The sequence below is a fragment of the Scyliorhinus canicula genome, chromosome 5, assembly GCF_902713615.1.
Source record: "Scyliorhinus canicula chromosome 5, sScyCan1.1, whole genome shotgun sequence".
Taxonomy (NCBI): domain Eukaryota; kingdom Metazoa; phylum Chordata; class Chondrichthyes; order Carcharhiniformes; family Scyliorhinidae; genus Scyliorhinus; species Scyliorhinus canicula.
In genome coordinates, this window is record NC_052150.1 from 219,081,118 (window position 1) to 219,108,540 (window position 27,423).

The window sequence follows — 27,423 nt, forward strand, 5'->3', positions numbered from 1 at the left end:
ACCTGGAAAGGGCTATCCAATTGGTCCCACTCAAACTATTATTGATGTTCCTCCGTTATTGTAAAAGTTCCAACTCTATTGAACATACAAAATAGGAGCAGAAGTAGGCCAGTCGGCCCCTCGAACCTGCTCTTCCATTCAGTGAGACTGGCTGATCTGTGTGTTGCGTTCCACGTTCTCCATCTCTAATTCCCTCGCCCAACAAGAATCTCATCTACACCGGCCTTAAAAATATTCAGTGACCCTGCCTCCATCTCCTGAGGCAGAGAGTTTGAAAGTTGCACAACCCTCAGAGAAAACTTTTCTCCTCACCTCTGTCCTAAAATGTGGGACCTTATGGTCTGCATGGCTCACCTGCACTAAGAGAGTCTCTGGAAGGGGGTGCCTACTTATTTATTTCCTGTTTGTGATTTCAGCGGCAGCCTTCATGAATACCGAAGGAGACCATGTCGATGATCCTGTTTGCCTATGTGGTCCGGGTGACGGATGGCCTTCCGCTCTCTGCTTCGTCAGACTTTGAGCATAGCAGGGAGCTGCAAGAGTGCAAAAAACAACTGAAGATTGTGTCCCAGATGCTCGGGCAATTTCCTGGCCGTGGTACCGTGAAGAGCAATCAGCTTCACATACAGTGAGTATCTCGTTGCATACATCAGCAGTGTGAATGCTCTAAATGGCTCGTTGCAGTGAATTGAGTGCCTGGAACCAGTGCTTCCAGTTTTTTGTTTGTGAAAGCTCAGTGGCGCGAACCGGAACGGTGGAGATGCGATCTTGAAACCCGAGCATCGACTCCCATTCTGATCATCCCTCCACCCTGAGGCTGAGCAAGGTCAGTCACACCAGCTCGCCAGCAGGAAAAACCGGAACCAAGTCAGCGGGTCAGCAACCGTGGAGGACTGAACAGAGTTCCGTGTCAGGCCTGTGACCTTGAGCCTGAAGCGCTAACTACGTTTCGTGCTGCTGATCTTCTGAACGTTTCTCGTGTGATGTGAGAGTACCTTTAAGAAATGGGTGTTTATCGAACGCCTGCAGTTATGTCAGAGTGTGGGTGGAGCTGTGCTGTGTCGTGCACTTTTGTTTTTGAGCAGGCAGCTACAGTGAGTTTAGTTTTGTTTTGAGAGTGAAGACCTGCAGTGAAAGCCAGCAGATGTGCATGGAGATCTCTACAAGTTCAAGAAGGTTCATTTGGGTAATTTAAAAGTGATAACTGCTCTCAGCAGCGAATTTAAACCTGATCTCTGTGTTAAAAAGGGTATTTTGTCTTATGGATGTTGCAAGGAAAGATTAAGGGTTATTTATAGAATATTGTATCTATGGTGATTGGTGTTGATAGTTGTTACGATGTTTACTGTGGGTTTATAAAGTGTTAACTGGTTTCATGAATAAACATTGTTTTAATTTAAAAGTACTTTAACGCTCTGTTGCACCACACCTGCAGAGTGGGCTATGTGCTCCGCATAACCACAATCTATTAAAAGTTGGGGCTCTCTAAACCCTGGCCCATAACACTCGCATTATCAGTTTATATTTCAGGTTTCCAGCGTCCTGGTTATTTTGCCTTTGTAACAGCGCCGGGTGCAGCTCTGCACGCTGCCCTGCGCCACGCTGCCAGGTCACTTACAGAGCAGGGTTAGCAACGGAGAAACAAGAGTAGGCCATTCAGCTCGTCGAGCCTGCTCCAACATTTAACATGATCATGGCTGATCGGACACTCAATACCTTTGACACCCACTATCCCATAACCCTGACGTTATGGAGTACGTGTGTTGGGAGGGAGAGGTTTGTGGTTAGCACACAGCTTTCACTTTCTGGGTTTGCATCCGGTAAACAGAATGAAGGATTTCTCTTCCTCAAACGGGTTTCTGTATTTCATGGAATGGGATAGCAGCAAAACTGGCCATGCAGCACATCCGGTATTTGTTCCCCGCCACGAGCTACACAGTTTAACTCCAATTTTCACCTTGTATGCTTTAACATTGAAATTGAATTGAAATTGAAAATCGCTTATTGTCACGAGTAGGCTTCAATGAAGTTACTGTGAAAAGCCCCTAGTCGCCACATTCCGGCGCCTGTCCGGGGAGGCTGGTACGGGAATCGAACCGTGCTGCTGGCCTGCTTGGTCTGCTTTAAAAGCCAGCGATTTAGCCTGGTGAGCTAAACCAGCCCCTTTTGATTCCTTTTGATTCAAGAATGTGTGTTATACTAAGCCATTACTAGGGCTGAAAATGAATAAATAATCTTTATTATTGCCACAAGTAGGCTCACATTAACACTGCAATGAAGTTACTGTGAAAAGCCCCGAGTCGCCACATTCCGGCGCCTTTTCGGGTACACTGAGGGGGAATACAGAATTCTCTGTCGGTACAGGAATTGAACCCACGCCGCTGGTCTTGTTCTGCATCATAAACCAACTGTCTAGCCCATCGAACTAAACTAGCCCTAGTACCAGTTCCAATCACAATACTGACTTGATAATTCACTAGATCTGAGAAGGCCTGCTGGAGATCGCAGACAAGTTAAATAGTTTGTGACAACAAATCCTACGCTCTAACATCCTCAGTGTCATATTGACCGTGATATTAACCTGCCCACCATAGGGGGGGAGGATTGAAACGTCACTGCAAGCTGACATGTATGCACCTGTTGCTGAATTTATGGCAGTAAATAGCACGTCTTGGCGAGGCGGCTCAGTTCATTCTTAAAATCAGACTCCCACATTGCAGCTGGGAACCAGTTTTAAATCTGCCAATGCTGGCTGGGTTTGCCAAGGCTTGGGTAAACACAGCTGCAAAAAAGAGACAGGACCTGCTGGCTCCAGAAGCTGTGCTTTTTATAGTGTGCCTGTGGGCCAAGGGGGCCTGGAGCACTTTCCCTGCACCCTCAAGGAAGCCTTCAGCCTCCTGTTGCTCATGCAACTTCTCTCCAGCCCCATCCATCATCCAATGATCACTGACCCCCAAACTCTGATGGAATCTCTCGGCCCTTCAGACGATCAAGGGCGAAACCTATCCCCTAGCTCGAAGTTCTGATCTGCAGCATGCGACCTGCTTGATTGCATGAGGGGAGGGAGGCATGAATTTGCCAACGTCAGGACCTTGCCTCCCCTGGCCTTGCTGGCTTTCCCCCACAGTGCCCTGCACCATCCCTGTAAACATCAGACCGTCCTTTTCAACATTAATATTTTTTGGCTTAATTCTGTGACCCGCTTGTTGCCATCTCCCTGACTGTGCGAAACCATCTCTTAGCGGTTAACTTGTCTGAGAGCTTCAGCAGGCCCCTCCTTCGCCTTCCCAGCTTGAGTCACCAAAGTCAGATTTTGCACAAGGATTCAATAATTAAGAGCAGGGATAGGCCGTTTGATCCCTTGAGCCTGCTGCACCATTCAATCAGATCATGATTGTAGCCACAACTCTACTTTTCCCCTTCCCCATGATCCTCGACTTTCTTGTTGATCAAAAAAATCTGTCCAGCTCAGCCTGGAATATATTCGATGACCCAGCCGCAGACGAAAGATGCTCGGTGAGGGGAAAAAAAAAAAATCTCCTCATCTCAGTTTAAAAGTTAGGAGTCTCCCATTTTTGGCTGCGTCTTCTAGTTCTGGATTCCTCCACAAGGGGAAACATCCTTTCAGCATTCACCCTGTCAAATCCCGTCAAGATAGATCACCCTTCGTTCTTCTCAACTCCAATCTGTTCATCCCAGGAATCAACTGAATGAACCTTCTCTGAACCGCTTCTGATGATAAAATATCTGAAGTAAGGAGACCAAAACTGTTCTCCAGATGCAGTCTAAATAAGGCGCCGCACATAGCCCTCCGGCCAGTATTCTTACTGCAACCTTTCATCCCTGGTACTGGCTGAGTAAATCTTTTCCATTGATCAACTGCACAAAAGTATACATGGCCCTGCATCTTAATTTATGATGTTGTATAAGTTTTGTTTTATTCATTCGTGGGGACGTGGCCTTAAACTGAGTGGCTTGCTGAGCCATTTCAGAGGGCATTCAAGAGTCAACCTCATTGCTGTTGCTGTGGAGTCTCATGTCGGCCAGACAAGGAAAGGACGGCAGATTGTCTTCCCTGAAGGACATTCGTGAACCAGATCGCGTTTTTATGACAATCGGCAATGGTTTCCTGGTCATCATTAGACTTTTAATTCCAGGTTTTATTGAATTCCGATATCATCATCTGCCGTGGGGGGATTGGAGCCCGAGTTTACCAGTTGCTAGTCCAATGGCAGTGCAACTTTGCCACTGCCTCCCCCTAAAGTTCAGCATTAGCCTCCTTATTTTGGATACTATGCTTGGACACTTTTGAAACAATTTTGAGCAATCTCAACATGGCACAGTGCTAGGCACAGGCCTGTATTATAAACCTGCCTGCAATACAGTGCCAGAGCAGATGTAATTTATGGTGTTGAGTGTGCAATGAAGCATACCTGTTGAGTGTGGGCTAATTCTCCTTTTAATATTCAAATAAATTACATCTGCAGCTTTTTGTGAGCTGTATCCTGCAAGGGGCTCCGATGCCTTGAATCCTGGTCACAGTAAGAAGTCTTACAGCACCAGGTTAAAGTCCAACAGGTTTGTTTCAAACACTAGCTTTTGGAGTGTAGCTCCTTCATCAGGTGAGCGAAGAGCTGGTTTCCACAAACACATATATAGACAAAGTCAATGATCCAAGATGATACTTTGAATGTGAGTCTTCAAAGTATCATCTTCGCATTGAAAGTATCATCTTTCATCATTGACTACAGTTCATAAAATAAAAATTGTATGAGTTTGGGAATAAACAAGTACTTGGCCTTTTTGACTAAGAGAGCTTACTCTAGCGCCATCCCCTCTGTACAAAACGCTGGAGGTAATATATTAATGAAAACTGAAGATAATATGGAGTTTAAGGCTTTTGATGCTCAACTATATCAGTTGGGTCAGTCTGATGATGTGTTAACATGTATGGAGCACTTCCCTTTCCTCGAGCTTCCTGTGGCTTCGGAGGATCAACGTTTGGCCCTTAAAATTCCTATCTGTAAATGTGAGGTGGCTATGGCCATTAGCTTCAGCCGGGCAAGGCCCCTGTACCAGATGGTTTGGGGTGTGAGTTTTTACAATGAATTTAAGGACCTGTTAATAGAGCCATTAGCTGGTATGAACTGTCATTCTTTTGAGACAGGTCTGCTATCACTGAACCTCGGAGAGGCAAATATTTAGCTGATTTTGAAGAACCCGGAGGAGTGTGCCTCCTTTGGGCCAATCTCACTTTTGAATGTTGATTTAAAATTGTTGTCTAATGTGTTGGCGAGACGGTTAAAGGGAATTCTCCTGATGATCATCTGGGAGAACCAGACTGGGTTCATAAAGGGCCAATTTTCCAGTAATAATGTCAGAAGGTTGCTGGATGTGATCCAAACTTTTCTGAAGCGGGTGTTGGATGGGTTGGTGATCTCATTGGGTGCAGAGAAAGCATTTGATAGTGTGGAGTGGAGTTATTTAACTTGTACACGGGAGATTTGGGTTGGGGGCGAATTACGTCAAGGGGATTCAGGTACTATAGGTCTCAAGTGACAGTGCTCATAAATGGTTTAGATCTAAGAACTTTGGTCTTCGGCGGGGGGGGGGGGGGGGGGGGGGGGAGAAGGCAGGGTTGCCCCTATCTCCCTTGATGTTTGCACTGGCCATAGCACATAAAATCACGCTTTATGCCGACGATAGGCTGCTGTTTGAGTCAAAATCGGATGTTTCAGTTCCCGCTAGTATTGATGTGGTGGAGAGATTTAGTGCCTTCTCCGGTTTAGGTAATTTGGACATTATCTGGGTGTTACAATGGCTGCACGGTAGCACAAGTGGATAGCACTGTGGCCTCACAGCGCCAGGGTCCCAGGTTTGATTCCCCGCTGGGTCACTAAGTGTGGAGTCTGCACGTTCTCCCCGTGTCTGCGTGGGTTTCCTCCAGGTGCTCCGGTTTCCTCCCACAGTCCAAAGACGTGCAGGTTAGCTGGATTGGCCATGATAAATTGCCCTTAGTGACCAAAACGTTTAGGAGGGGTTATTGGATTACAGGGATAGGCTGGAAGTGAGGTCTTAAGTGGGTCGATGGAGACTCGATGGGTCAAATGGCCTCCTTCTGCACTGTATGTTCTATGTACAATTACCCCCTCTTTCAAACAATTATATATATATGGGACCAACTTTCCTTAGCTGAGTGCATCTGTCAGGTGGGACCTGATCTGTTGGTCCTCTCGATTTTATGGCTGGGTAGGATTGCTTTGATTAAGATGAATGTGTTGCCTAGATTTCTGTTGAGAGGTAGAGAAGTTTAGGGAGACAGTTCCACAGCTAAGAGGCTAGTCAGCCGACGGCACAGATGATATTATCATCTCTCTCCATTTTGTGTGTTTTAATTACTATTCATCTGCATTCCCAATACTTGAGTAAGTGTGCCAGAGTGTGATACGTAGTCTAATTTTCATGAGCTGCTGAATAACTTACTTTGTTTTGTCACTGCCATCTTTATTCTATCGCTTTGTAAAATGGTGCTGCAGTGGATTTGCAACCTGTTTGCAATTTGTACACCTCTGCCCGTGTCTATCTTGTGCTTTAATTACCTTTTTTGTAAATATGTCTCAGTGCTCTGAGTGGTTTCTCCTCTGATGTATCCTTGAGGATGTTGCGATGGGGCCAAGTGAAGCTGCAGCTGTGTTTTGTTGCCCTAGCTACTGTTGGGTAAATAAATAGTCTTTCTACGTATTATGCTTAGAGAGGGTTATGCATAAAGAATGTATAGGTCAGCAGAGGTATGCAGCATTGCTTAACAACTGGAGTCTTGTAAGGTAGAGAAGCTTTTAAATTTTAGTTTAGCTAATTTGATTGCAGTTGGAGACAGGACTCTGGGCACTGAACAGATCTCAACTCTGCCAGGAGAAGCTGAACAGGACGCGAGAGTTGCAAAGATGCAAGCTTCCTAAGGAACAAGGTGCAGACCAGATAACCCGGGAATTGGAATAAAAAGAATGTTTAAGACACCTGAAGTTAAGAGAAAAGAGACCATGGTATTGTTCAGAAGAATTCAAGGAAGAGTAAACAAACTGTTATGAGTTAAAGAGACAATTACTATAACTGGATTTAAAGTGAGTAAGCAGACTTCAGAGGTGGATGAAACGTTTGATGTCATTTTACGAGTCTGGGAGTTATTAGTTAAAGCAATTGTAAACAGCTTGTGTAGATGTCAAGACATGAAATCCTAAAAGGGGTGGTGTAAAATCCTGCACTGGGGATTTCTGTTAAAGGCGGAGCGGAATCTGTCTTAAAAAAGTGTCATTTGAAAAACCTGGATTGGATTTCAGAATGCAAGCCACGAAGGGAAAGCATGATTATTATGAGAGAAGATTCTAAAGTGTCTTTTTGGGAATGTTTGGAAACTCTCAAAGGACAATCATCTCGGAATTTTGAGGAGAAAATCAGAGACACTAACTTGAGTTCATAGCAGAGTGTGCATTTGACCAGATCCAATCTGTGTGCTTAAAAGGGACTTTGTGTTGATGGGACCATTGTAGCTGAAGATGATATGTACTTTGTAATCGATGCTAATCCTAAAATCTGTGTGTATTTGCTAAGCTAAGGGGGGAGTAATATAGTGCAGCCATCTGGGATGTCCACTTTCAGCATATAAAATGGACACTCGCAGAGCATGCAGGGAAAATGGACAATGCAAAGTAAACAAGCAGGCACAGAGCCTGAATGTGTATTTGGAAGACAGACTGCAGATGGAACCAAAACTCTTGGCCGATTTGCACATTGATGGCCCATCTCCGAGAAACAAAGAACCAGTGCTTGGGTAGCCGTTCCTGTACCAGACAGTCTGGCACCACTGCCTCAGCACGAAGACACAAAAAAAGCCAGGCCAACGGCCACTTGGGACATGCCCAGCCATCAAGGCACCCGCCCCTGTATTGTCTCAGATCGATGGCAGTGACCGAGAAGCTGCCCAATTAATTGGGACCAAGTTAAGGCCCGCCTAAAAGCGCGCAAAGCCATCCCCCCCCCCCCCCCCCCCCCCCCCCCCCCCCGAGTATAAGAAGGAACCCCTGCCCTCTGTTCAGCCTCTTGGAATCGGCTCTCAAGCAGAGAGGCCCTTCCACCTGCACCACCAGAAGTAAGTTCAAGTTCAACGCTCGCTACCAGATGGATGACCTTAGCTATACTCCTGTTACCTCTTCAAACCCAACAGCCTCAGATCCAAACAACGGCCATTGTTCCTCTGACCTAAGTGGGCACCCGAAGTTAAGTATAGGTGTTAGTGATAGGCATAGTTTAGCCTGTCGTGTTATTGTGCATGAGTAAATCATACTGTGTGTAAATAAAGTACCATTGACTTTGAACTAACTAACTGGTGTATTGGCTCTTTGATCGGTATTCGGTTGAACCTTGTGACGGTATCGAGAGATACCTGCCGACTCTGAAAGCATATTCATAATTAAGATTAAGAAAGGCGACCTTATTAATCGCCATATTTAGAGCCACAAAGGAGAGCAACAGTAGTATTGTATAATGATTCAACTTTTCATATTTCACAAATGTTTATTTCTTGTTAAAATTAATTAGTGGTCATGTGACTCTGTTCCCCCCCGCTTTTAGAAAAAAAAGTTACTTTTTTTTGAGCCAGGGTTCCATTCTGGGATGTCTCTGTCCAGTTCTAACATCAACTGGGATCGTAATACCACAGAACCTCCAGGCTGTGACTGGAGATCGGCCTCTGTGCCATAGCGAGCTTTAACCATTTAATCATAGAATTTACATAGAACATACAGTGCAGAAGGAGGCCATTCGGCCCATCAAGTCTGCACCAACCCACTTAAACCTTCACTTCCACCCTATCCCCGTAACCCAATAACCCCACCTAACTTTTTTGATCACTTAGGGCAATTTAGCATGGCCAATCCACCTATCCTGCACATCTTTGGACTGTGGGAGGAAACCAGAGCACCCGGAGGAAACCCACGCAGACACGGGGAGAACGTGCAGACTCCACACAGACAGTGAGCCAGCGGGGAATCGAACCTGGGACCCAGGTGCTGTGAAGCCACAGTGCTAGCCACTTGTGCTACCGTGCTGCCCACAATTCTTTTTATTCTTAATAAATTTGGAATACCCCGTTCATTTTTTCCAATTAAGGGGCAATTTAGCATGGCCAATCCACCTACCCTGCACACTTTTGGGTTGTGGGGGCGAAACCCACGCAAACACAGGGAGAATATGCAAACTCCACACAGACAGTGACCCAGAGCCGGGATCGAACCTGGGACCTTGGCATCGTGAGGCAACAGGGCTAACCCACAGCGCAGAAGGAGGCCATTCAGCCCATCGAGTCTGCAGCAGCCCTTGGAAAGAGCACTCTACTAAAGCCCATGCCTCCACCCTATCCCCGTAACTCCACCTAACCTTTTTTGGACACTAAGGGCAATTTAGCATGACCAATCCACCTAACCTGCACATCTTTGGACTGTGGGAATAAACCGAAGCACCCGGAGGAAACCCACTCAAACATGGGGAGAACATGCAGACTCCCACAGACTAAAAGAAACCCAAGCCGGGAATCAAACCTGGGACACTGGAGCTGTGAAGCAACTGTGCTAACCACTGACCTACTGTGCTGCCCCTTCCGTTTCTTAAAAACCTCCAAAGGAAGCCACTGGATTAAGTGGGGCCAACAGTTTGGAAAACAGTTTTTTTCTAATTGAACTGGATCTTTCTTGGTGATCAGTTGTAGCAGACATCTGAGCTTACTTTGTAGCTGATACAGGGCATGTAGCCATATTCGGTGTTACATGATGTCTCTTTCATGATGCAGGGTTTTTACTCTGGACTCGTAATGTTCAGTTTTCAACATTGAAATGTATCAGAAGACTCATAATATCAATCCTCAACTTAACTTTGGAGCTGCCCAACTTACAAAGGATAATATTTTAAGTTATGCGTTATATAAGGTGTAAATTTACTATTCAGTTTCAATATCTTTATTGATCTTCACCCCTTTCCCCAGTTTTACTTCTTCGCAGGGTATCGCCTACATGACCATCTGCTGTAGCTACTACCCCACAACAATGGCATTTTGCTTCTTAGAAGAACTCGGAATGGAGTTTGTTTCTTCCTTCGAGGTCGCTAAGATTCACGTGGTTACGAGACCCTACGCTTTTCTTGAATTTGGTTAGTCGTCTTGTTTTTTTTTCCCCCTCCCCTAACCTGTTTACCGTTCCCGACCTCTCGGCTTTCCTTCGCTTAGTTCCCCCTTCCCGCTGTTGATCTGTTCAACATTGGGTCGCAGCCTACGCCAGAGATCCCTAAAGCGTTTCGGTAAATTGCATGTCCATTGCGTTGGTGCCTGTTGTTCCTATTGGGTTGAGAGTGTGTGTTGGAATTCACTGAGCCAAGCAGCAGCGGACGTTCCGATAGTTTCTTTAGCTGCTCATTAAAGATGTTGGCTTCTCCGATGGCTGCAGTTTGGAGGTGAACTTGCTGGGAACCCTTTGTCAATGCCAAAATGTACATGCAAATTAAAATAAAAAACTGCTTGTAGTCAAAGTGACCATGAAAAGCTGCCAGATTTTCGAACACACCAAACTGAAGCTGTGAAGCAATTGTGCTATCCACAATGCTACCGTGCTGCCCACCCCAATATAAAAACAAATAGGTGAGCGGCCGAATGGCGTGGAGGGCTTCCTTGGATTTTTTTTTTCTGTAGGCTCACTACATTGCTGAAAAAAAGAGACATGTCAAACACACCAAACTGGCTTACTAATGGATAGGACTTCAGCCCCACATAATGTTTAGCGCCTAACTGCTATAAGATGCTAATGAGACCATCGCCATGGTAGGTTGTCTCTCTTGACAAATAAAATTTATTTATCCGTTCGTATTGTATCAAGCCATTACACACGGACTGCCGCTGTTCAAAGAAATAGAAAACCACCACCTACCCGGGGCAGTAAGAGCCGGCCTTTCACAGCATCTTTCTTGGGCTTAGGGCTGGCAGATTTAAAACAGAAATCACTTCACTCAAAGGCTCGTGAATTCTCTACCCCAGAGGGCAGTGGACGGCGGAACACATTTGAGGAGGAGATAGACAGGTTTTTAATTAGTAGTGGCTTATGGGGAGCGGGCCGGAACGAGGGGATGCGGCTGAGATGAGATCAGCCACGATCGTGTGGAATGGCGCAGCAGGCTTGAAGGGCTGAATTGCCTACTCCTAGTTCTTATGTTATGTTCTTATAGAATTTGCAGTGCAAAAGGAGACCATTCGGCCCATCAAGCCTGCACCGGCTTCTGGAAAGAGCACCCTACCCAAGGTCAACACCTCCACCCTATCCCCATAACCCAGTAACCCCACCCAACACTAAGGGCAATCTTGGACACTAAGGGGCAATTCAGCCTGGCCAATCCACCTAACCTGCACATCTTTGGACTGTGGGAGGAAACCGGAGCACCCGGAGGAAACCCACGCACACATGGGGAGGATGTGCAGACTCCGCACAGACAGTGACCCAAGCCGGAATTGAACCTGGGACCCTTGAGCTGTGAAGCAATTGTGCTATCCACAATGCTACTGTGCTGCCCACCCCAATTTAAAAACAAATAGGTGAGCGGCCGAATGGCGTGGAGGGCTTCCTTGGATTTTTTTTTTCTGTAGGCTCACTACATTGCTGAAAAAAAGAGACATGTCAAAGCCTTTTTTCTGTAAACCTACTGCCAAATGACTTTTCACGGCATTGTTTGTTAGTTCCCTAACCCATCTTCATACTTTTGACAGAAGCACAGATGCTTTTCCCCAAAGAAAATGGGCAACTGGGGGTGGGGGTGGGGGGGTTCCTATAGAATATTCTGGTAGAGTGGAAGCTGAGAGGGTTCTTGAAAGAAACATAGTTGACTGTCTCTAACTTATATTGTCACATGTTATTGTTCAGGCTAGACTGAGAGTGTCAACTTGCCTACTCCTCCCTCGTACCAAAATAACTTAGTTTCTCTTGTTCAGCAAGCTATGCAGCAGAATTTCCGTGTGCCAATTCAAAATCATAGACTGTACAGGCATTGTGCATCTGTTGGCTCTATGAAAGAACTATGCAGTAGCCCCACTCTCCTGCTCTGCCCTACAATTTTTTTTTCAAATATCTATTTAATTCTGCATGGAAGTTACTATTGAAACTGCTCCCACCAGCGCCTCAATTGGAATATTTAAAATAAATAAATAAATTTAGAGTTCCCAATTTTTTTTTCCAATTACGGGGCAATTTAGCGTGGCCAATCCACCTACCCTGCACATCTTTGGGTTGTGGAGGTGAGACCCACGCAGACATGGGGGAGAATGTGCAAACTCCACACGGACAGTGACTCGGGGCCGGGATTGAACCCGGGTCCTCAGCGCCGTGAGGCAGCACTGCTAACCACTGCCCCACTGTGCCGCCCTCTCTCAATTGCAAGATAAATACTTATTGGAATCATCGAATCCCTACAGTGCAAAACGAGGTCATTCAGCCCATGAGGGTCTGCACCGACTCTATACAGGTCTACTCCCTCGCCCTATCTCCATAACCCATCCTGCGCATTCCTGGACACGAAGGGGCAATTTAGCATGGCCAATTAACCTAAACTGCACATCTTTGGACGTCTTTGAAAAGGTACGAATACCAGTGATTGGGAAACATTGTTAAATTTTATTTTTCAACATAACCAAAATTCTAACAGATCCATAATTCTTATCTTTTTCCTTTGGATTCATTCAGTATAATTGTCCCCCTTTTAGTAGACGTCTTTGATCGCTAGTGTAGCGATCCTTGGTTAAAAATGAATGAGCAGCATTTGCAAAGGAAAAATAAATGTGAGGAGAGATTTTCTATTTCTTGATTTTTGTTTCTTGTCTGCATTCTCTGTCTCTGTTTCAGCTTTTTGGTCATGACCCTGAGTCAGTGTAATTTGTGTCACTGGTGGGTTGCACATGTCATAGGTTCCTAAGACAGCCGCATTGCTGTGGGCCTGGAGTCACATGTAGGCCAGACCGGGTAAGGATGGCAGATTTCCTTCCTTGAAGGACATTAGTGAACCAGATGGGTTTGTGCCACAATGGTTTTCTGGTCATCTAATTACAGATTTTTATTGAGTTCAAATTTCACCATCTGCTGTGGTGGGATTTGAACCCGGGTCTCCCAGGGCATTACTCAGAGTCTCTGAATTACTAGTCCAGTGACAATACCACTACGCCACTGCCTCCCCCATGCATGGCCGTCTGCAGTCACAGGAGCCTGGAACGCAATCCGGGGTTACCTCTATTGGGGTACCTCTAATACAAGTTGAGTAGCAACGATCACAATAACCCCTCTGTGTGATAGGCATTACAGTTTCCATTGTTTAGTTGAAATTCTGTGGGGTATACTATTGAAAGTACTTCTCTTGTCCTTTCATTCTTTTTCCATGTAGCTCTGTTCAGTATGTTTAAAATAAACATTTTCTATTTAATTGCAGATACCACAATACAGAAGATTAAATGGCACTATAACTATTCAAACCGGCCTTCGATAAAAATCAGTGTGACCAATATCCAGAGGGAGCTGAAGGTGACTCCACCCCGCCAGGTGAATGTAGATGATTTAGTGGTGACCAACGGGACACTGAATGGGCATCTGCATTTGCAACCGAGCTCTGGTAAGCCCAGATAAAACCGTTTAGAACCATACGTGATGACGAGATATTATTGTATTCAGTATATCGTGCATCTCTTTTCAAACTCATGGTGTCAATTTGGGCTCTTTTATTGTCTTGGATTGTAAGAACCTTTCAATACGCTAGAGAAGGCTGCAGCCCAACTCCATTGTAGCACAGTGAAAGATAGATTAAAGAATGTCCTTTAGACATGACTTGACCTTCCCATGATCATACACCAATGGCTGGTGACAGACATATCTGCTCCGTAATGTTACCATTGTTTCTCATTTAATTGGTGGGTTGCAATGGGGCTTAGATTTAGGACAGGATCCTGTTCTTCCAGATCACACACTCTCTTTATAGTGCCCCCGCAAATTCCGGATTTCATTCCCCTGTCAAGGGCAGGTGCCCGGGCGTCAGCAGGATCCTTGGAATGGGTTGCTTTCTTGAGTTTGAGGTTTGTAGCATGATATTGGAAAAACCCCTAACCACAGAAAATGTCCTTAAAAGAGAATTAGGGTTCGAATCTCGGCCCTGCGTCAATGTCCGTGTGGAGTTTGCACATTCTCCCCGTGTCTGCGTGGGTTTCGCCCCCACAACCCAAAGGTAGGTGGATTGGCCATGCTAAATTGCCCCTTAATTGGGGAAAAAAAAAATTGGATACTCTAAATTTACAAAAAAAAAGAGAATTAGATTTTAACAGGAAAGAAGCAGAAAAGCAAATGGTTATACATACTCCTTCATGAGTAGCCCTGCTGACAACGAGTGCCTGTGTGGAGTTGGGGGTTAGGAAAAGGTTAGATATAGGCAGTATCCTCTCTACACAATAAAATAGATTCCTGCCACTCACCATCTCTGGTCAGGCATAGAAGTTGGAGGAGGGAAAATAAGGACCACAGAGCGAGAGAGAGAGAGTAAATGAGAATGAAAATGGAAAGCTACAAAAATCTACCCCTCAGCAAGAAAATCTGGCATCTGTACAGGGCAGATGTTCTCGTATCAGGTCGCACCAATCGCGCTGTCAGGTGTATTAATGAGACCATGACCATGGTAGGTTGTCTCTCCTGACAAATACAATTTACTTATCCACAGCACCCAATTACAGACTGGAGCCAGTAAGTATGGTTGGGATCCTCTCTGTCATCCTTAATATCATGTGCGGAGCTCTCAACCTGATCCGTGGAGTTCACCTCATAGAACACAACTTTCAGGTAACTGAGAAATTGGCAAAAATATTTTCACAGCTGCCACTAACTGGCTAACAGCAGAGCGAAATAACGTTTATTCCCATTTTCGTTCATATTTGTCCTCTTTTTTTTTTATAAGTGTGTGAAATGAAAAAAAAATGAAAATTGCTTATCGTCACGAGTAGGCTTCAATTAAGTTACTGTGAAAAGCCCCTAGTCGCCACATTCCGGCACCTGTCCGGGGAGGCTTGTTACGGGTGCTGGTATTGAGTGTGCCATAAAATGTAAAATATTAAATCTGTTTGATGCTAAGAACACAGTAGCATTGTGGATAGCACAATTGCTTCACAGCTCTAGGGTCCCAGGTTCGATTCCGGCTTGGGTCACTGTCTGTGCGGAGTCTGCACATCCTCCCCGTCTGTGCGTGGGATTCCTCCGGGTCCTCCGGTTTCCTCCCACAGTCCAAAGATGTGCAGGTTAGGGGGGTTGGCCGTGATAAATTGCCCTTAGTGTCCAAAATTGCCCTTAGTGTTGGGTGGGGTTACTGGGTTATGGGGATAGGATAGAGGTGTTGACCTTGGGTAGGGTGCTCTTTCCAAGAGCCGGTGCAGACTCGATGGGCCGAATGGCCTCCTTCTGCACTGTAAATTCTATGATAATCTATGATAATTGGTCCAGTATAAATTATATCTAAATTATTTCCTATTGGCTAGAATTTAAAGGAATAAGAGGTAATTTATTTGAAGCATACTAAATTCTTAAGGTCCTCCACTTTGCCCACTCACTTCACCCTAGGTCCCTTTGTCGCCCCCCCCCCCCCCCCCCCCCCCCTTGCGTGCTCTTCACTGTTTACTTCCCTACCTATCTTTGATGCTGATGACACAAAGATAAGTAGGAATGTAAATTGTGAAGAGAACGTAAGGAGTCCACAAGAGGGCATGGATAGGTCAAGTGAGTGGGCAAAGGTTTAGCAAATGGAGTACAATGTGGGCAAATGTGAAATTGCCCCTTTTTGGCAGGAAGAATAAAAAATGAACTTAATATGTAAATGATGAGAGATTACAGAGCTCAGGTGCAGAGGGATCTGAGTGCCCCAGTGCATGAATCACTAAAGGTTAGTATGCAAATACAGCAACGAATTAGAATATTATCATTTATTGTGAGGGTAATTGATTACAAAAGAGGGAGGTTATGCTTCAGTTGTACACAGCTCTGGTGAGGCCACATCTGGAGTATTCTGTACAGTATTGGTCACCTTATTTAAGGAAAGATGCAAATGCATTAGAAACAGTTCAAAGAAGGCTGACTAGACGAATAACAGGAATGGGTGGGTGCTGCAGCAAGGTGGCGCCAGAGCATGGCGACTCTCTGCGAGCTCTCCCAAACAGATTACAGATGCACCGTAGAAAGCATCCTATCTGGCTGCATCTCAGCCTGGTATGGCAACTACTCGGCCCGAGACCGCAAGAAACTTCACAGTCCAGTCCATCACAGAAACCTGCCTCTCATCCATTGACTCTGTCTACATTACAGGGGCTGGTTTAGCACAGTGGGCTAAACAGCTGGCTTGTACTGCAGAATAATGCCAGCAGCGCGGGGTCAATTCCTTCCCAGCTCCCTCTATTCTGCTTTTAGGACCTCATCCCTTTTTTTATTTATGTCGTTTGTACCGATGTGTACCACGACCACTGGCTGTTCACCGTCCCCCTCCAGAATGTCCTGTACCCGCTCCGAGACATCCTTGTTCAATTCCCGTACCGGCCTCCCCGAACAGGCGTCGGAATGTGGTGACTAGCGGCTTTTCACAGTAACTTAATTGAAGCCTACTTGTGACAATAAGCAATTATTATTATTATTACTTCCCACTGCCTGGGGGAAGCGGGCAGCATAATCAAAGACCCCTCCCACCCGGCTTACTCACTCTTCCAATTATTAGGACATATGACGAGGGGCTTTTCACAGTAACTTCATATTGGCTGATAGTTTGCAGGCCAAAATGATGCCACGTTCAATCTCCAGGCTGTGCCAAGTTAGCTCAGCCGGGGCAGTGGTGAAGCACACAATTAACCTCCAAACTGGGGAGGGGTAAATCCGACCACTTCTGCGGCAGACCTATTCATTTCACTCCCTTTCTCAATCCCAACTTGGGTACCAGGTGAAGACACAATCTGGGTGCGATGTTCCATCGTCACCCGTGGACTTTTAATTCCAGATTTCTTTGAAATCGAATTATTCACTGGCAGCACAGGCTCGATGGTGCAAATAGGCTACACCTGCTCCTATTTCCTATGAGCTCAGCATCTCATGATTAGCAACATCTCATAAAATGCAGTTCATCGTTCTGCCGATATAAATGTCAGGTTAGTGGGAAGGAACTGGGGAGTGTGATTTGTTGGTAAACTCCTTCAAAGGAGTTTCTTAAAAATAGGTGGCACGGGAGCACAGTGGTTGGCACTGTTGCTTCACAGCGCCAGGGTCCCAGGTTCGATTCCACGCTTGGGTCACTGTCTGTGCAGAGTCTGCACGTTCTCCCCGTGTCTGCGTGGGTTTCCTCCGGGTGCTGCGGTTTCCTCCCACAAGTCCCGAAATATGTGCAGGTTAGGTGGATTGGCCATGCTAAATTGCCCTTAGTGTCCAAAAAAGAACAGGTGGTGTTACGGGGATAGGGTGGAGGTTTGAGCTTAAGTGGGGTGCACTTTCTAAGGGCCGGTGCAGACTCGATGGGCTGAATGACCTCCTTCTGCACTGTAAATTCTGTGAAAGAGCTGGGACGAACGTTTTTCTTACCTTCCCTATAATCCGCTGCATCGTTTCTAATTTCACCTCTACTTTTCGTTTGCACATATTTTCCACGATACTCTTAAAGTGCAGTCATTGAAACAGCACTGTTTAGGTAGAAGCTTGCAGAGGCGCGGGCTCAACTAGTTGAATAAGGGGTGACATTTCTCTCCTTGTCATTGTTTTTTCAAACAAGCAATTTAATGCTGATTTTAGTTTGGAGGGCGCAAGGAATTGGTATCGATTGAAGCAAAAGTTGAGTTTGCTAATCCTTTCTCATTGAAGTATCTGAGTGAAGAGTTACAAATTAAAGCATAACAACTGGAGAAAACAGCTGATAATTGACAAAATTGATACAGATGAGGGAAGAAATTGCACTCCTCTCGGCTCCCCCAGCCGCAAAGACGTTACAGTCTCCATTAGAGCTTCCGATTGATAAATGATTCCAGGGATTTTTGCCTTAATTACTCCCCTCAGTCAATTCCATATATTGATCTGCCAGAGAGCAGCAGAGCTGCATGACATTATTCATGGCACCACATTAATTTAGACCTGTGCTGTTTGTGCTGCTGCTGCTCGATTGAGTTTGCAATAATATTTCAGAGAAATATTACTGCCATGCCAGCCTCTCTAAGGTCACTTCTCAATGTCTTCCTTCAACTGAAAAGTCCATATTTTTAGCGTTCTCTTAAAATCAGAATTTACAGTGCAGAGGGAGGCCACTCGGCCCATTGAATCTGCACCGGCCCTTGGAAAGAGCTAGCGATCGGCCTCCTTGTTCATTTTTGCACTGTGTCCGGGATTGAATACTTCCCTTTGTTTTGGCAAACAATATGGGAGTTTGAGTATGACACCCCCCCCCCCCCCCCCCCCCCCCCCCACTTCTACTTTTCTGGCTATATAATTCACCACACTGTTATCTTGATTCATGCATTACAATGATTAGACACGTTGAATGAGTTTATACCTAGCAGACATCTTCTAACCCCATTCTCAGTTGTTTGAACACCACCACAGGTTATCATGCCACCCTAGCCTTTGTGTCTCCCTATACGCCGTGCGTTACATTTGCCCGTATTAAATCTCATCCACTGTTCCCCTGTCCATTTAATTTGTCTAACTCATTAGAACGCCCTCCATATTTGGCGTATTGGCCATGTGATAATGCCTGACGTACTACTTTTTAACGATACGTGTCAACAGAAAGGTTTGAATTTAGAGAGTGGAATGGTTGAACTTTTACTGCTGCCTCATGGTAAATGTACTTTAGTACTCTGTCATTATTACTTTGTCAACTTTATTTCCCCCCAGGATGGCGATGAAGAAAAAGGGACAGTTGTCGCATTTCTTGTAGCTTTTATTGCCTGTGCATTTCAGGTAAGGTTACTTTTCCTACAAACTGTTATCAGACAATTGTTTTTGCACGTCAAACCACTCTAAATTAGCATAACAGTCATATAGCTGTCACTGTATTGGGTGCAGGTGGTTTGAGATTGGTTGGGTCAACAGAGAAGGGTTTGGTTCAGACGAGGGAGAAGTCTCAAAAAAAAGAGAGAAGACTGAGGTTCACACAATAGGGATTCTTCAAGTAAGGAAAGGATTTGATAGTGTAGATATAACAAAGATGTTTCTACTTGTGGGTGAGACCAGGGGTGGAATCTTGTGAAGGCGATGGGGATCTTGGCCTCTTTTTTTTTAGAAGGTTCGCAGCATCTTGTGCTACTCAGGCACTTAACAGACCAGCAGCAGGCCGTTGCTGGGATGAAAGACCCCTGAGGGCCAGGGAGGGTGTGGCTGGCCGAAGTCCTGGTCACTTGTGAGAAGAGACCGGCAGCTCCTCTACTCAGCAGCGCCACCGGGAAGGCAGTGGCCGCTGCCAGTAGTACATCTGAGGCCTTGGATCAAGTAAGGATCCCGGCCCAGGTGAGTGATGGCAGGAGGGGATTAGTGGGGTGGGGGTGGCATGGAAGGGGTTTGAGGTGGGGTCGGCAGCAAGGCCGGGAGGATTGCTCTCAGCGGAGTCCCCCCCCCCCCCCCCAATGTTACTCATAAATTCAAAAGAGAATATTCTGGGGGAAATTAATTCCTCGCTGAGAGAGAAATCGGAAAGTGGAACTTGCACTCAAATGGAGTGGTCGAGGAAATTAGTAGATGCCTAGTAGATGCCTTTAAGGGGAAACACATGACCGAGAAAGGACTAGATGGATATTGGATGAAGAGTGGCGGCAGGAGGCTTGTGTGAAGCTTAAACACCAGCCTGTTGGGTCAAATGGCCTCTTTCTTCGCTGTGGCGCAGTGGTTAGCACTGGGACTGCGGCGCTGAGGCCCCAGGTTTGAATCCCGGTCCTGGGTCATTGTTCATGTGGAGTTTGCACATTCTCCCTGTGTCTGCGTGGGTTTCACCCCCACAACCCAAAGATGTGCAGGTTAGGTGGATTGGCCACGCTAAATTGCCCCTTATTGGAGAAACAATAATTGGGTACTCTAAATTTATAAAAAAAAGACAGGATTTTGTCTGCACAAGGGCTGTGTGGTGGTCACTCCTACTGATACTGTCATGGACACATGCATCTGCAGCAGGCAGTTTGATGAGGATGAGGTCAGATATGTTTAATGGGGCAGCACGGTAGCATTGTGATTAGCACAATTGCTTCACAGCTCCAGGGTCCCAGGTTCGATTCCTGGCTTGGGTCACTGTCTGTGCGGAGTCTGCACATTCTCCCTGTGTGTGCGTGGGTTTCCTCCGGGTGCTCCGCTTTCCTCCCACAGTCCAAAGATGTGCAGGTTAGGTGGATTGGTCATGCTAAAATTGTCCTTAGTGTCCAAAATTGCCTTTAGTGTTGGGTGGGGTTATGGGGATAGGGTGGTGGTGTTGACCTTGGGTAGGGTGCTCTTTCCAAGAGCCGGTGCAGAATCGATGGGCCGAATGGCCTCCTTCTGCTCTGTAAATTCTATGTAAAAAAATGACCGCAGGTTAAAAACTGCTCCATTTCAAAACTTATTGTCTGTTTTTTTGTTTCTTTTAAAATTCACGCCTTGCAGTTTACTCCCTTCATCTTCTGTTGTCTGACCTTTAAAAGGAACTGTTCTCGAGATGTGGGTGTCCAGCATTGGTAACGCATCCCTATACAACTGAGTGGTTTGTTCGGCCATTTCAGAGGGCAGTTAAGGGTCAATCACATTGCTGTGGGTCTGGAGTCATATGTAGGCCAGACCGGGTAAGGACGGCAGATTTCCTTCCCTAAAGGAATCAAATTGATTTTTTTTACAGCAGTCCAGCAATCACTTGATCGCCGTCCTGATACTTACTTTTTTCATCCGTTGCTTGTTCCTTCCCTGCATCGGGAGGCAATGCCATGGTGGTATTGACATTGACCGGAGCTCCAGAAGATCAGATTAATGCTCTGGGGATCTTGGTTCGAATCCCACCACAGCAGATGCAATTTGAATTCAATAAAAATCTGGATTTAAAAGTCTAATGATGACCCATCTGGTTTATTAATATCATTCGGGGGACTCCAAACCCACAGCATTGTGGTTCACTCTTAACTGCTCTTTAAAATGGGCCGAGCGAGCCTCTCCGTTTTATAGGCTGGGCAACAAGTGCTGGCCATGCCGGTGACACCCACACCTCGTATACAATTTTGTTTAAAGAGGGCAGAATAAACTGCAAGGAAATAATTTGGAAAGAGACAAAAAACAGAGAATAACCTTTGAACTGGGAGCTGTTTCTAACATTGAGGGAGAATTCAGAATGTCCAATTCACCTAACAAGCACGTCTTTCGGGACTTTGTGGGAGGAAACCGGAGCACCCGGAGGAAACCCACGCAGACACGGGGAGAACGTGCAGACTCCGCGCAGATAGTGACCCAAGTCGGGAATCGAACCTGGGACCCTGGTGCTGTGAAGCAACAGTGATAACCACTGTGCTGCCGCCCCCCTGTCCCTATGAGAGTTTAAGCCTGCTGAGGTTTACGAACTAAAGTAACATATTAAATAGTTTTCGATTTGCGTCGACCATGCCTTTCAGTTTTGATGATGGTCATTGTTTGAACAACACTTCAGCTGCCTTGTATGAATAAAGCGTGGTCTTGTGGATTGATTCAAACACTATGATGTGCAGAGATTTTTTTTTTAATGGTAACATTTATCCCTTTTCCAGTGTTACCTGTACCTGTTCTACGCCTCAGCGAGGACGATCAAGGCAGCCGGAGCGTTTTTTCTCATTTGTATGTGCAATTCTTATTTATTTGGACTGAGGAACGTTTGGCAGATCCTCTTCCACCTGGGGGTGGCCTCTCTGTCCACGCGTCAGATATTGTCAAGAAAGCTGACTGAGCGGCCCTCCGACTGTGGAGTCTGATACCCCGGAGCGTCCGAGACTAAGGACCATCCCCACTGATGGAAAGGATCAGCGACCCAGTATCCTCAGACATGCCTTCAATATTAATAATATTGTTGTCATCACCTCAGAAACAGAACCCTCAAGACTTCATCAGGGGAACATGAAATGGCTCCCGTCCCCAAAATGCAAGCCCCGCGAAAAGACTTTTCCTTGGGAAGGGAGGAAGGTGATGACTCCGTTACCGTGTGTTACCTTCCAAATGCTTGACACTAATCTGCAAGTTTGGGACACTAAAACCACAGAGACAACCAGACCGAAGTCCTCCGGTGCTGCACAGGGCGAGTCGAGGCCAAGAGTCGGTTTTCAAGGGAAGCGGGTTGAGAGGGCAGAACCAGGATTGGACAAGGGAAGTGCAGACGTACTCGAACCCTAACCTTAGAGTCAGAAATTCTGCCCTTATTTTTATATTTCCATTGTAAATCGCCACGTCCTTGTTCAAAATGGCAATTGGCAACTTGCTTCCCTGTAATTGTATCCTTCTGCCTGTCCTGGTGCTGCAGCCCCACCTGCTGGCGAGAGGATGTGATTACAAGGTGACCGGTTTACATGGCCAGGTTCCATTCAACCAAAGTTGCTGGAGCAACTTGTCATGGGAAAAGCGTGCAGACACATGCGCTTTCCTTACACTTTTAAGGTATTGCTAATGAATCAGAGATAACTTTACATAACACACAAAAAAATTTGTCCACATGTTAAATTACAAAGCCCATGCTCACGTGGCTGGGTGTTAAGATCTTTCACCTTGCATACTGTGCGCAGGATTCATATTCACTGATGGGATGATTTCCTGTAAATATTAATGGTTTTGTGTGGTGTTTTGGATACTTGTGACCCAAACATTTATACATAGCTTCCTAGGTTAGATTTTGATTGTCCGTTTGGAGGTGCAGGGATTTGAAAATGTTATCAAGTGATACTTTGGCATGTCTGGAGGGATGGAAGGGGTCTCCTTACCTGCAGTAGGGAGTGGATGGGATGGCAGAGAGGGAGCTTGTCGCAGCAGTAGGTTGTGTTGTGCCAGGGCTGGAACTAGATACTGAGATTCCTGAACAGAAGTCGGCTTCGACAACACAGCCCTTGATAAACACAAACATTGGCGCAAGGTATTTGAAAGATAAGGGAAGAAACCCTGTGTTACTTGTTGGTGTCCGAGTGAGACTTTGATCATGACTTTTTAAAAATAGAATAGTGTTAATTAATAGGACAGGTCAGGAGACAAAGTGTCAAAATTTAGTCCAATAATTCACATTTTCAGATGGTAGTTATACTGTTTGGGAAGGGCAGTGTTATTTCTCTCCAGTTTAACTGGCTCACGAGTCTCTGTGTTTTTCATTTAATTGGGAGGGGGGTAATTTTAGGCGGCACTTGCAGCCGAAATACTTGGAAACCTTTCTCCTGCAACAAGTACATCCAAGTTATTCAATTTCATCTTTTCTGTGCTCTGCAATTCTTTAGAAATAAGCGTCAAATATTCTTTGATCTTGATTCAGCTGTTAACTTTTTCTCCACCGTTTCGCCACCAGATACTTTTCTCAAGTGCTGTCAGTACTTTGGCAATGTTGACTGTGCCACCCTATTCAGCCGCCCGTTTCTTGTTATTTGTGGGTGGGTGGGGGGTCAGGGACCTGCTTTAAGGAATTAAGAGTTGGAGCGGCTATCTTCCGATGTTTCCAGCCGAAGGCAAACATAGACATAGAACATAGAACAGTACAGCACAGAACAGGCCCTTCGGCCCTCGATGTTGTGCCGAGCAATGATCACCCCACTTAAACCCACGCAACCCGTATACCCGTAACCCAACAATCCCCCCATTAACCTTACACTACGGGCAATTTAGCATGGCCAATCCACCTAACCTGCACATCTTTGGACTGTGGGAGGAAACCGGAGCACCCGGAGGAAACCCACGCACACACTGGGAGGACGTGCAGACTCCACACAGACAGTGACCCAGCCGGGAATCGAACCTGGGACCCTGGAGCTGTGAAGCATTGATGCTAACCACCATGCTACCGTGAGGCCCCTAAACTGTCCCAGATCTTCCTCGATCAGCGCCGCCCCAAAGGTAACCTTCCCGTAACGTCACCGCCTACCCTATTCTCTCCTCAATCAACCCATCCCTAATCCAAAATGTGAATACCACCTTTCCACCCTGACACGGTCACAATGATTCAGTGCAACTCATGGTAATCAGTGGCTTCCAAAGGGCAGATTTTGGCAGCCCCAAGATGGTGTATAATCCATTTGACTGCAGGTCATATTCCCCATGAGATGATGCACACTGTGAGTGGAGCAAGTTTCGAAGGGAAGGTAATAATTGTTTGGGCGGTGTTGGTATTGATGAATTGGAGGCCTTTTAAAATACCTAATTAAAATCTTGTCCTTTAGCATTGCACCTGGGAAGGGAATGGGAAACTTGTGCCCACATTTAAATCATAAAACTGCTTCAGATAATACCACGGGAGTCCTAATACTTGGTAAATCTGTCTTGTTTATTTATGCTCCGGCGTGGATTTTATAGCAACGCAAAAACAGCTGTGTGACACTGCATGTCTAGGTTGAAGGGTAGGCTTGCGACTATTGCTGGCCTCTCACCTTTCTGGCTGCGTGGGAGTTCAATCCCGATGGGCAGCGATCTTAAAAATGGCGGCGCTAAGCTGCATGGGTTAAATGGCAGCCGCTTCACATTAATCATCTGCCATTGCAGGGCGTTGTCTGTATTAAGCCATTTTTATTGTTTGCTCTGGATCCCAGAGTCATAGAGGTCTACCGCACAGAAAAGGCCCTTTGGCCCATTGCGTCAGCGCTGGATCTGCTGAATCAATGGACGCTAATCCTTCGAATTATCTTGCGATCCTGCAAGTGCAGTGGGAGTGGAGGCTGTTGGAAAAAATACAGAGGAACGGCCTGTGTCATGAGAAAGGTTCAGTTATTTTCACTTTGATGTGGTTGGCAAGGCTGGTATTTATTATTGCCCTTCCCTGCTGCCCTTCATGGTGATGGGAGCAGCATTCTCCCTGAACCACTGCAGTCCATGTGGTGTTTTTAAAAAAAAACCGTGGGCACGATCTTCCCCAATGGGGACAGAGTCCCATAGTGCCAGATTAGCCGGGTGTTTCCTGATGCTAGGACCCCTGAGAAACACACCGCTATCTAACGCCCATCCGGGTAGATCAGGGCCTCGGGAGCGCGCAGCCGAGGCCACACTTGGCCCCGTTTTCTGCACTGTGGAGTTCCACAGCCAGAATTCCTCAGTGCAGCGAGAGATCAGGGCTCCAACGCAATATAGGGCAGTGCCAGACTGGCACCCAGGTGGCACTGCCAGGCTGGAAGTGCCAGTGTGCCCAGGTGGTACCAGCAGGTCAGGGTACCATCCTGCACCTAGGGGCCTGCAATCCCCTGGGAAACTCCGACGTATGATATTCTGCCTGGTCCACATTTATCACCCGAGATCTGCGAAGGGGATAGATACCAGTGCCTGCATATCGAGTGAGACTAGCTGTCTCGCTCTCATATGCAGCTTTTCCAAAAAGCGATCCCGTCCGAAATGGGCATTCGATCTCACGAGGCGTAGCGAGCCGGGTAGATGCCGGGAGCCGGCTCTTCCAGCATCTACCGGCCACGTTGCGCAGTGTCGTTCTGACTTTCAGGCGCGAAGTGACCAGTAGATTGTGCACCATTAGATAGAGCTGTCTGGAATTTTGGACACAGCAACAAGGAAGAAATGATTTTACCAAAAAATGACCTTGCACTTACATCGTCTGTTTACAAATCATACTTCAGTATCGATGCACACAATGTCGATTGGGATTTATTTTATTTTTTACAGCATGTGTTATTAAGGTGAGCTTTTTTAAAAAAAAAAATGCATTTTATTTATTCAACATCTAATGCAATGTCTTGGCTAACAGCCTTGTGTAAATGTGGTACTATGGATGATGTCTTTGGTGTTCTAACATCACTGAACTTTGACAGGGTTACTCACATTTTGGAGCAAAAAAGGTTATTTTTGCGATGCGCTCGTTTTCCGGTGACCAGTCGATTCTGCATGAAGAAGCTCAAAATTTAAACGACCGGCGGATACCGAGCTGAAGGGTTCCTGCTCAAACCTGATGTACTGTATAATCATTGAATTGTTACAGCTCACAAGGAGGCTGGTCGGCCCATCTAACCCATGCTGGTTCTCTGCAAGAGCGGTTTAATCTAGTCCCACTCCTCCACCCTTCCTCTGTATCTTGGCAAATGTTCTCCCTTCGGATGTTTGTTCAGCTCCCTTTTCAAAGCTACGATTGAACCTGCCTTCGCCACACTCGCAGGTGCAATAGCCACTTGCTGTGTAAAAGAAAAAAGGATTTTCCTTCACGTCTTCTGCCATTCATCTTCAATTGGTGTCCTCTGGTTATCGTTCCATCTGACTACGTTTTAACCTCTTCCGATAATGCACCAGGACTCTTCATTACCTGGTAAATCTGCCCGGGTTGTAAGAACATAGGACCCCGGAGCAAGTGTCGGTCAATCAAAAATCTGTCCAACTCTGACTTGAACATATTCAATTAACCAGCATCAATTGCTCACTGAGGAAGAGGATTCCACAGACTGACTTGAACATATTCAATTAACCAGCATCAATTGCTCACTGAGGAAGAGGATTCCACAGACTGACAATCATAGAATCCCCACACTGCAGAAGGAGGCCATTCGGCCCATCGGGCCTGCACCGATCCTCCGAAAGAGCACCCCCACCTCGGCCCACTCCCCCAACCTCTTCCGTAACCCCACACAACCTGCACATTCTTGGACACTGAGGGGCAATTTTTTTTTTTTGCGTGTCCAATCCACTTAACCTGCACATCTGCACATATTTGACTGTGGGAGGAAACAGCACCACCCGGAGAAAACTCACGCAGACACGGGGAGAATGACAGTCGCCCGAGATCGGAATCGAGCCCGGGCCCCTAGCACTGTGAGCCAGCAGTGCTAACCGCTGTGCTGCCCTGCTAAGGGGAACAAGTTCTCCTCGCCTCCATCTTAAATGATAGATATCTTAAACTGTCTCCCACCGATCTAGTCTCCCCCACAAGAGGAAACAGCCTCCTGGTATCCACCCGAACAAGTACCCTCGGAGTCCTGTATATTTCAACACCATCAGACGGGTGGATTTTACAAAGGAAAAGTTGCACCTGCTCAAATTTGAGTGCCAAGTTTGAAGGGACTAGTTTTACTTTATCTACTCTATCTAGACCTCTCACGATTTTGAACACCTCCATCAAATCTCCTATTCTTCACCTTGCAGGCTTTAAAATTACATTACAGGAGATGAGCGCTAATGTCCTGTGTTCTTTACGGAGAGCCTAGGATCTTTGTCCTTG

At 46.1% G+C, this 27,423-nt stretch overlaps 1 protein-coding gene across 5 annotated transcripts in view; it reads left to right on the forward strand.

The window, feature by feature from the left end:
* The window catches only part of sec22c (SEC22 homolog C, vesicle trafficking protein), a 177,666-nt gene that overhangs the window by 19,617 nt on the left and 130,626 nt on the right, over positions 1-27,423 (forward strand). For 2 of the 5 annotated variants that reach the window (XM_038798544.1, XM_038798545.1), the window contains exons 2-7: positions 417-628; positions 10,034-10,197; positions 13,504-13,683; positions 14,776-14,894; positions 18,960-19,025; positions 21,812-22,734. In XM_038798544.1, the coding sequence (XP_038654472.1) occupies positions 447-628; positions 10,034-10,197; positions 13,504-13,683; positions 14,776-14,894; positions 18,960-19,025; positions 21,812-22,012 (912 nt within the window). In that variant the 5' untranslated portion in view covers positions 417-446 and the 3' untranslated portion in view covers positions 22,013-22,734. Of the gene's footprint in view, positions 1-416; positions 629-10,033; positions 10,198-13,503; positions 13,684-14,775; positions 14,895-18,959; positions 19,026-21,811; positions 22,735-26,029; positions 26,839-27,423 lie in introns of those variants that run through there. The other 3 variants (XM_038798549.1, XM_038798547.1, XM_038798546.1) reach the window with 2 other exon arrangements.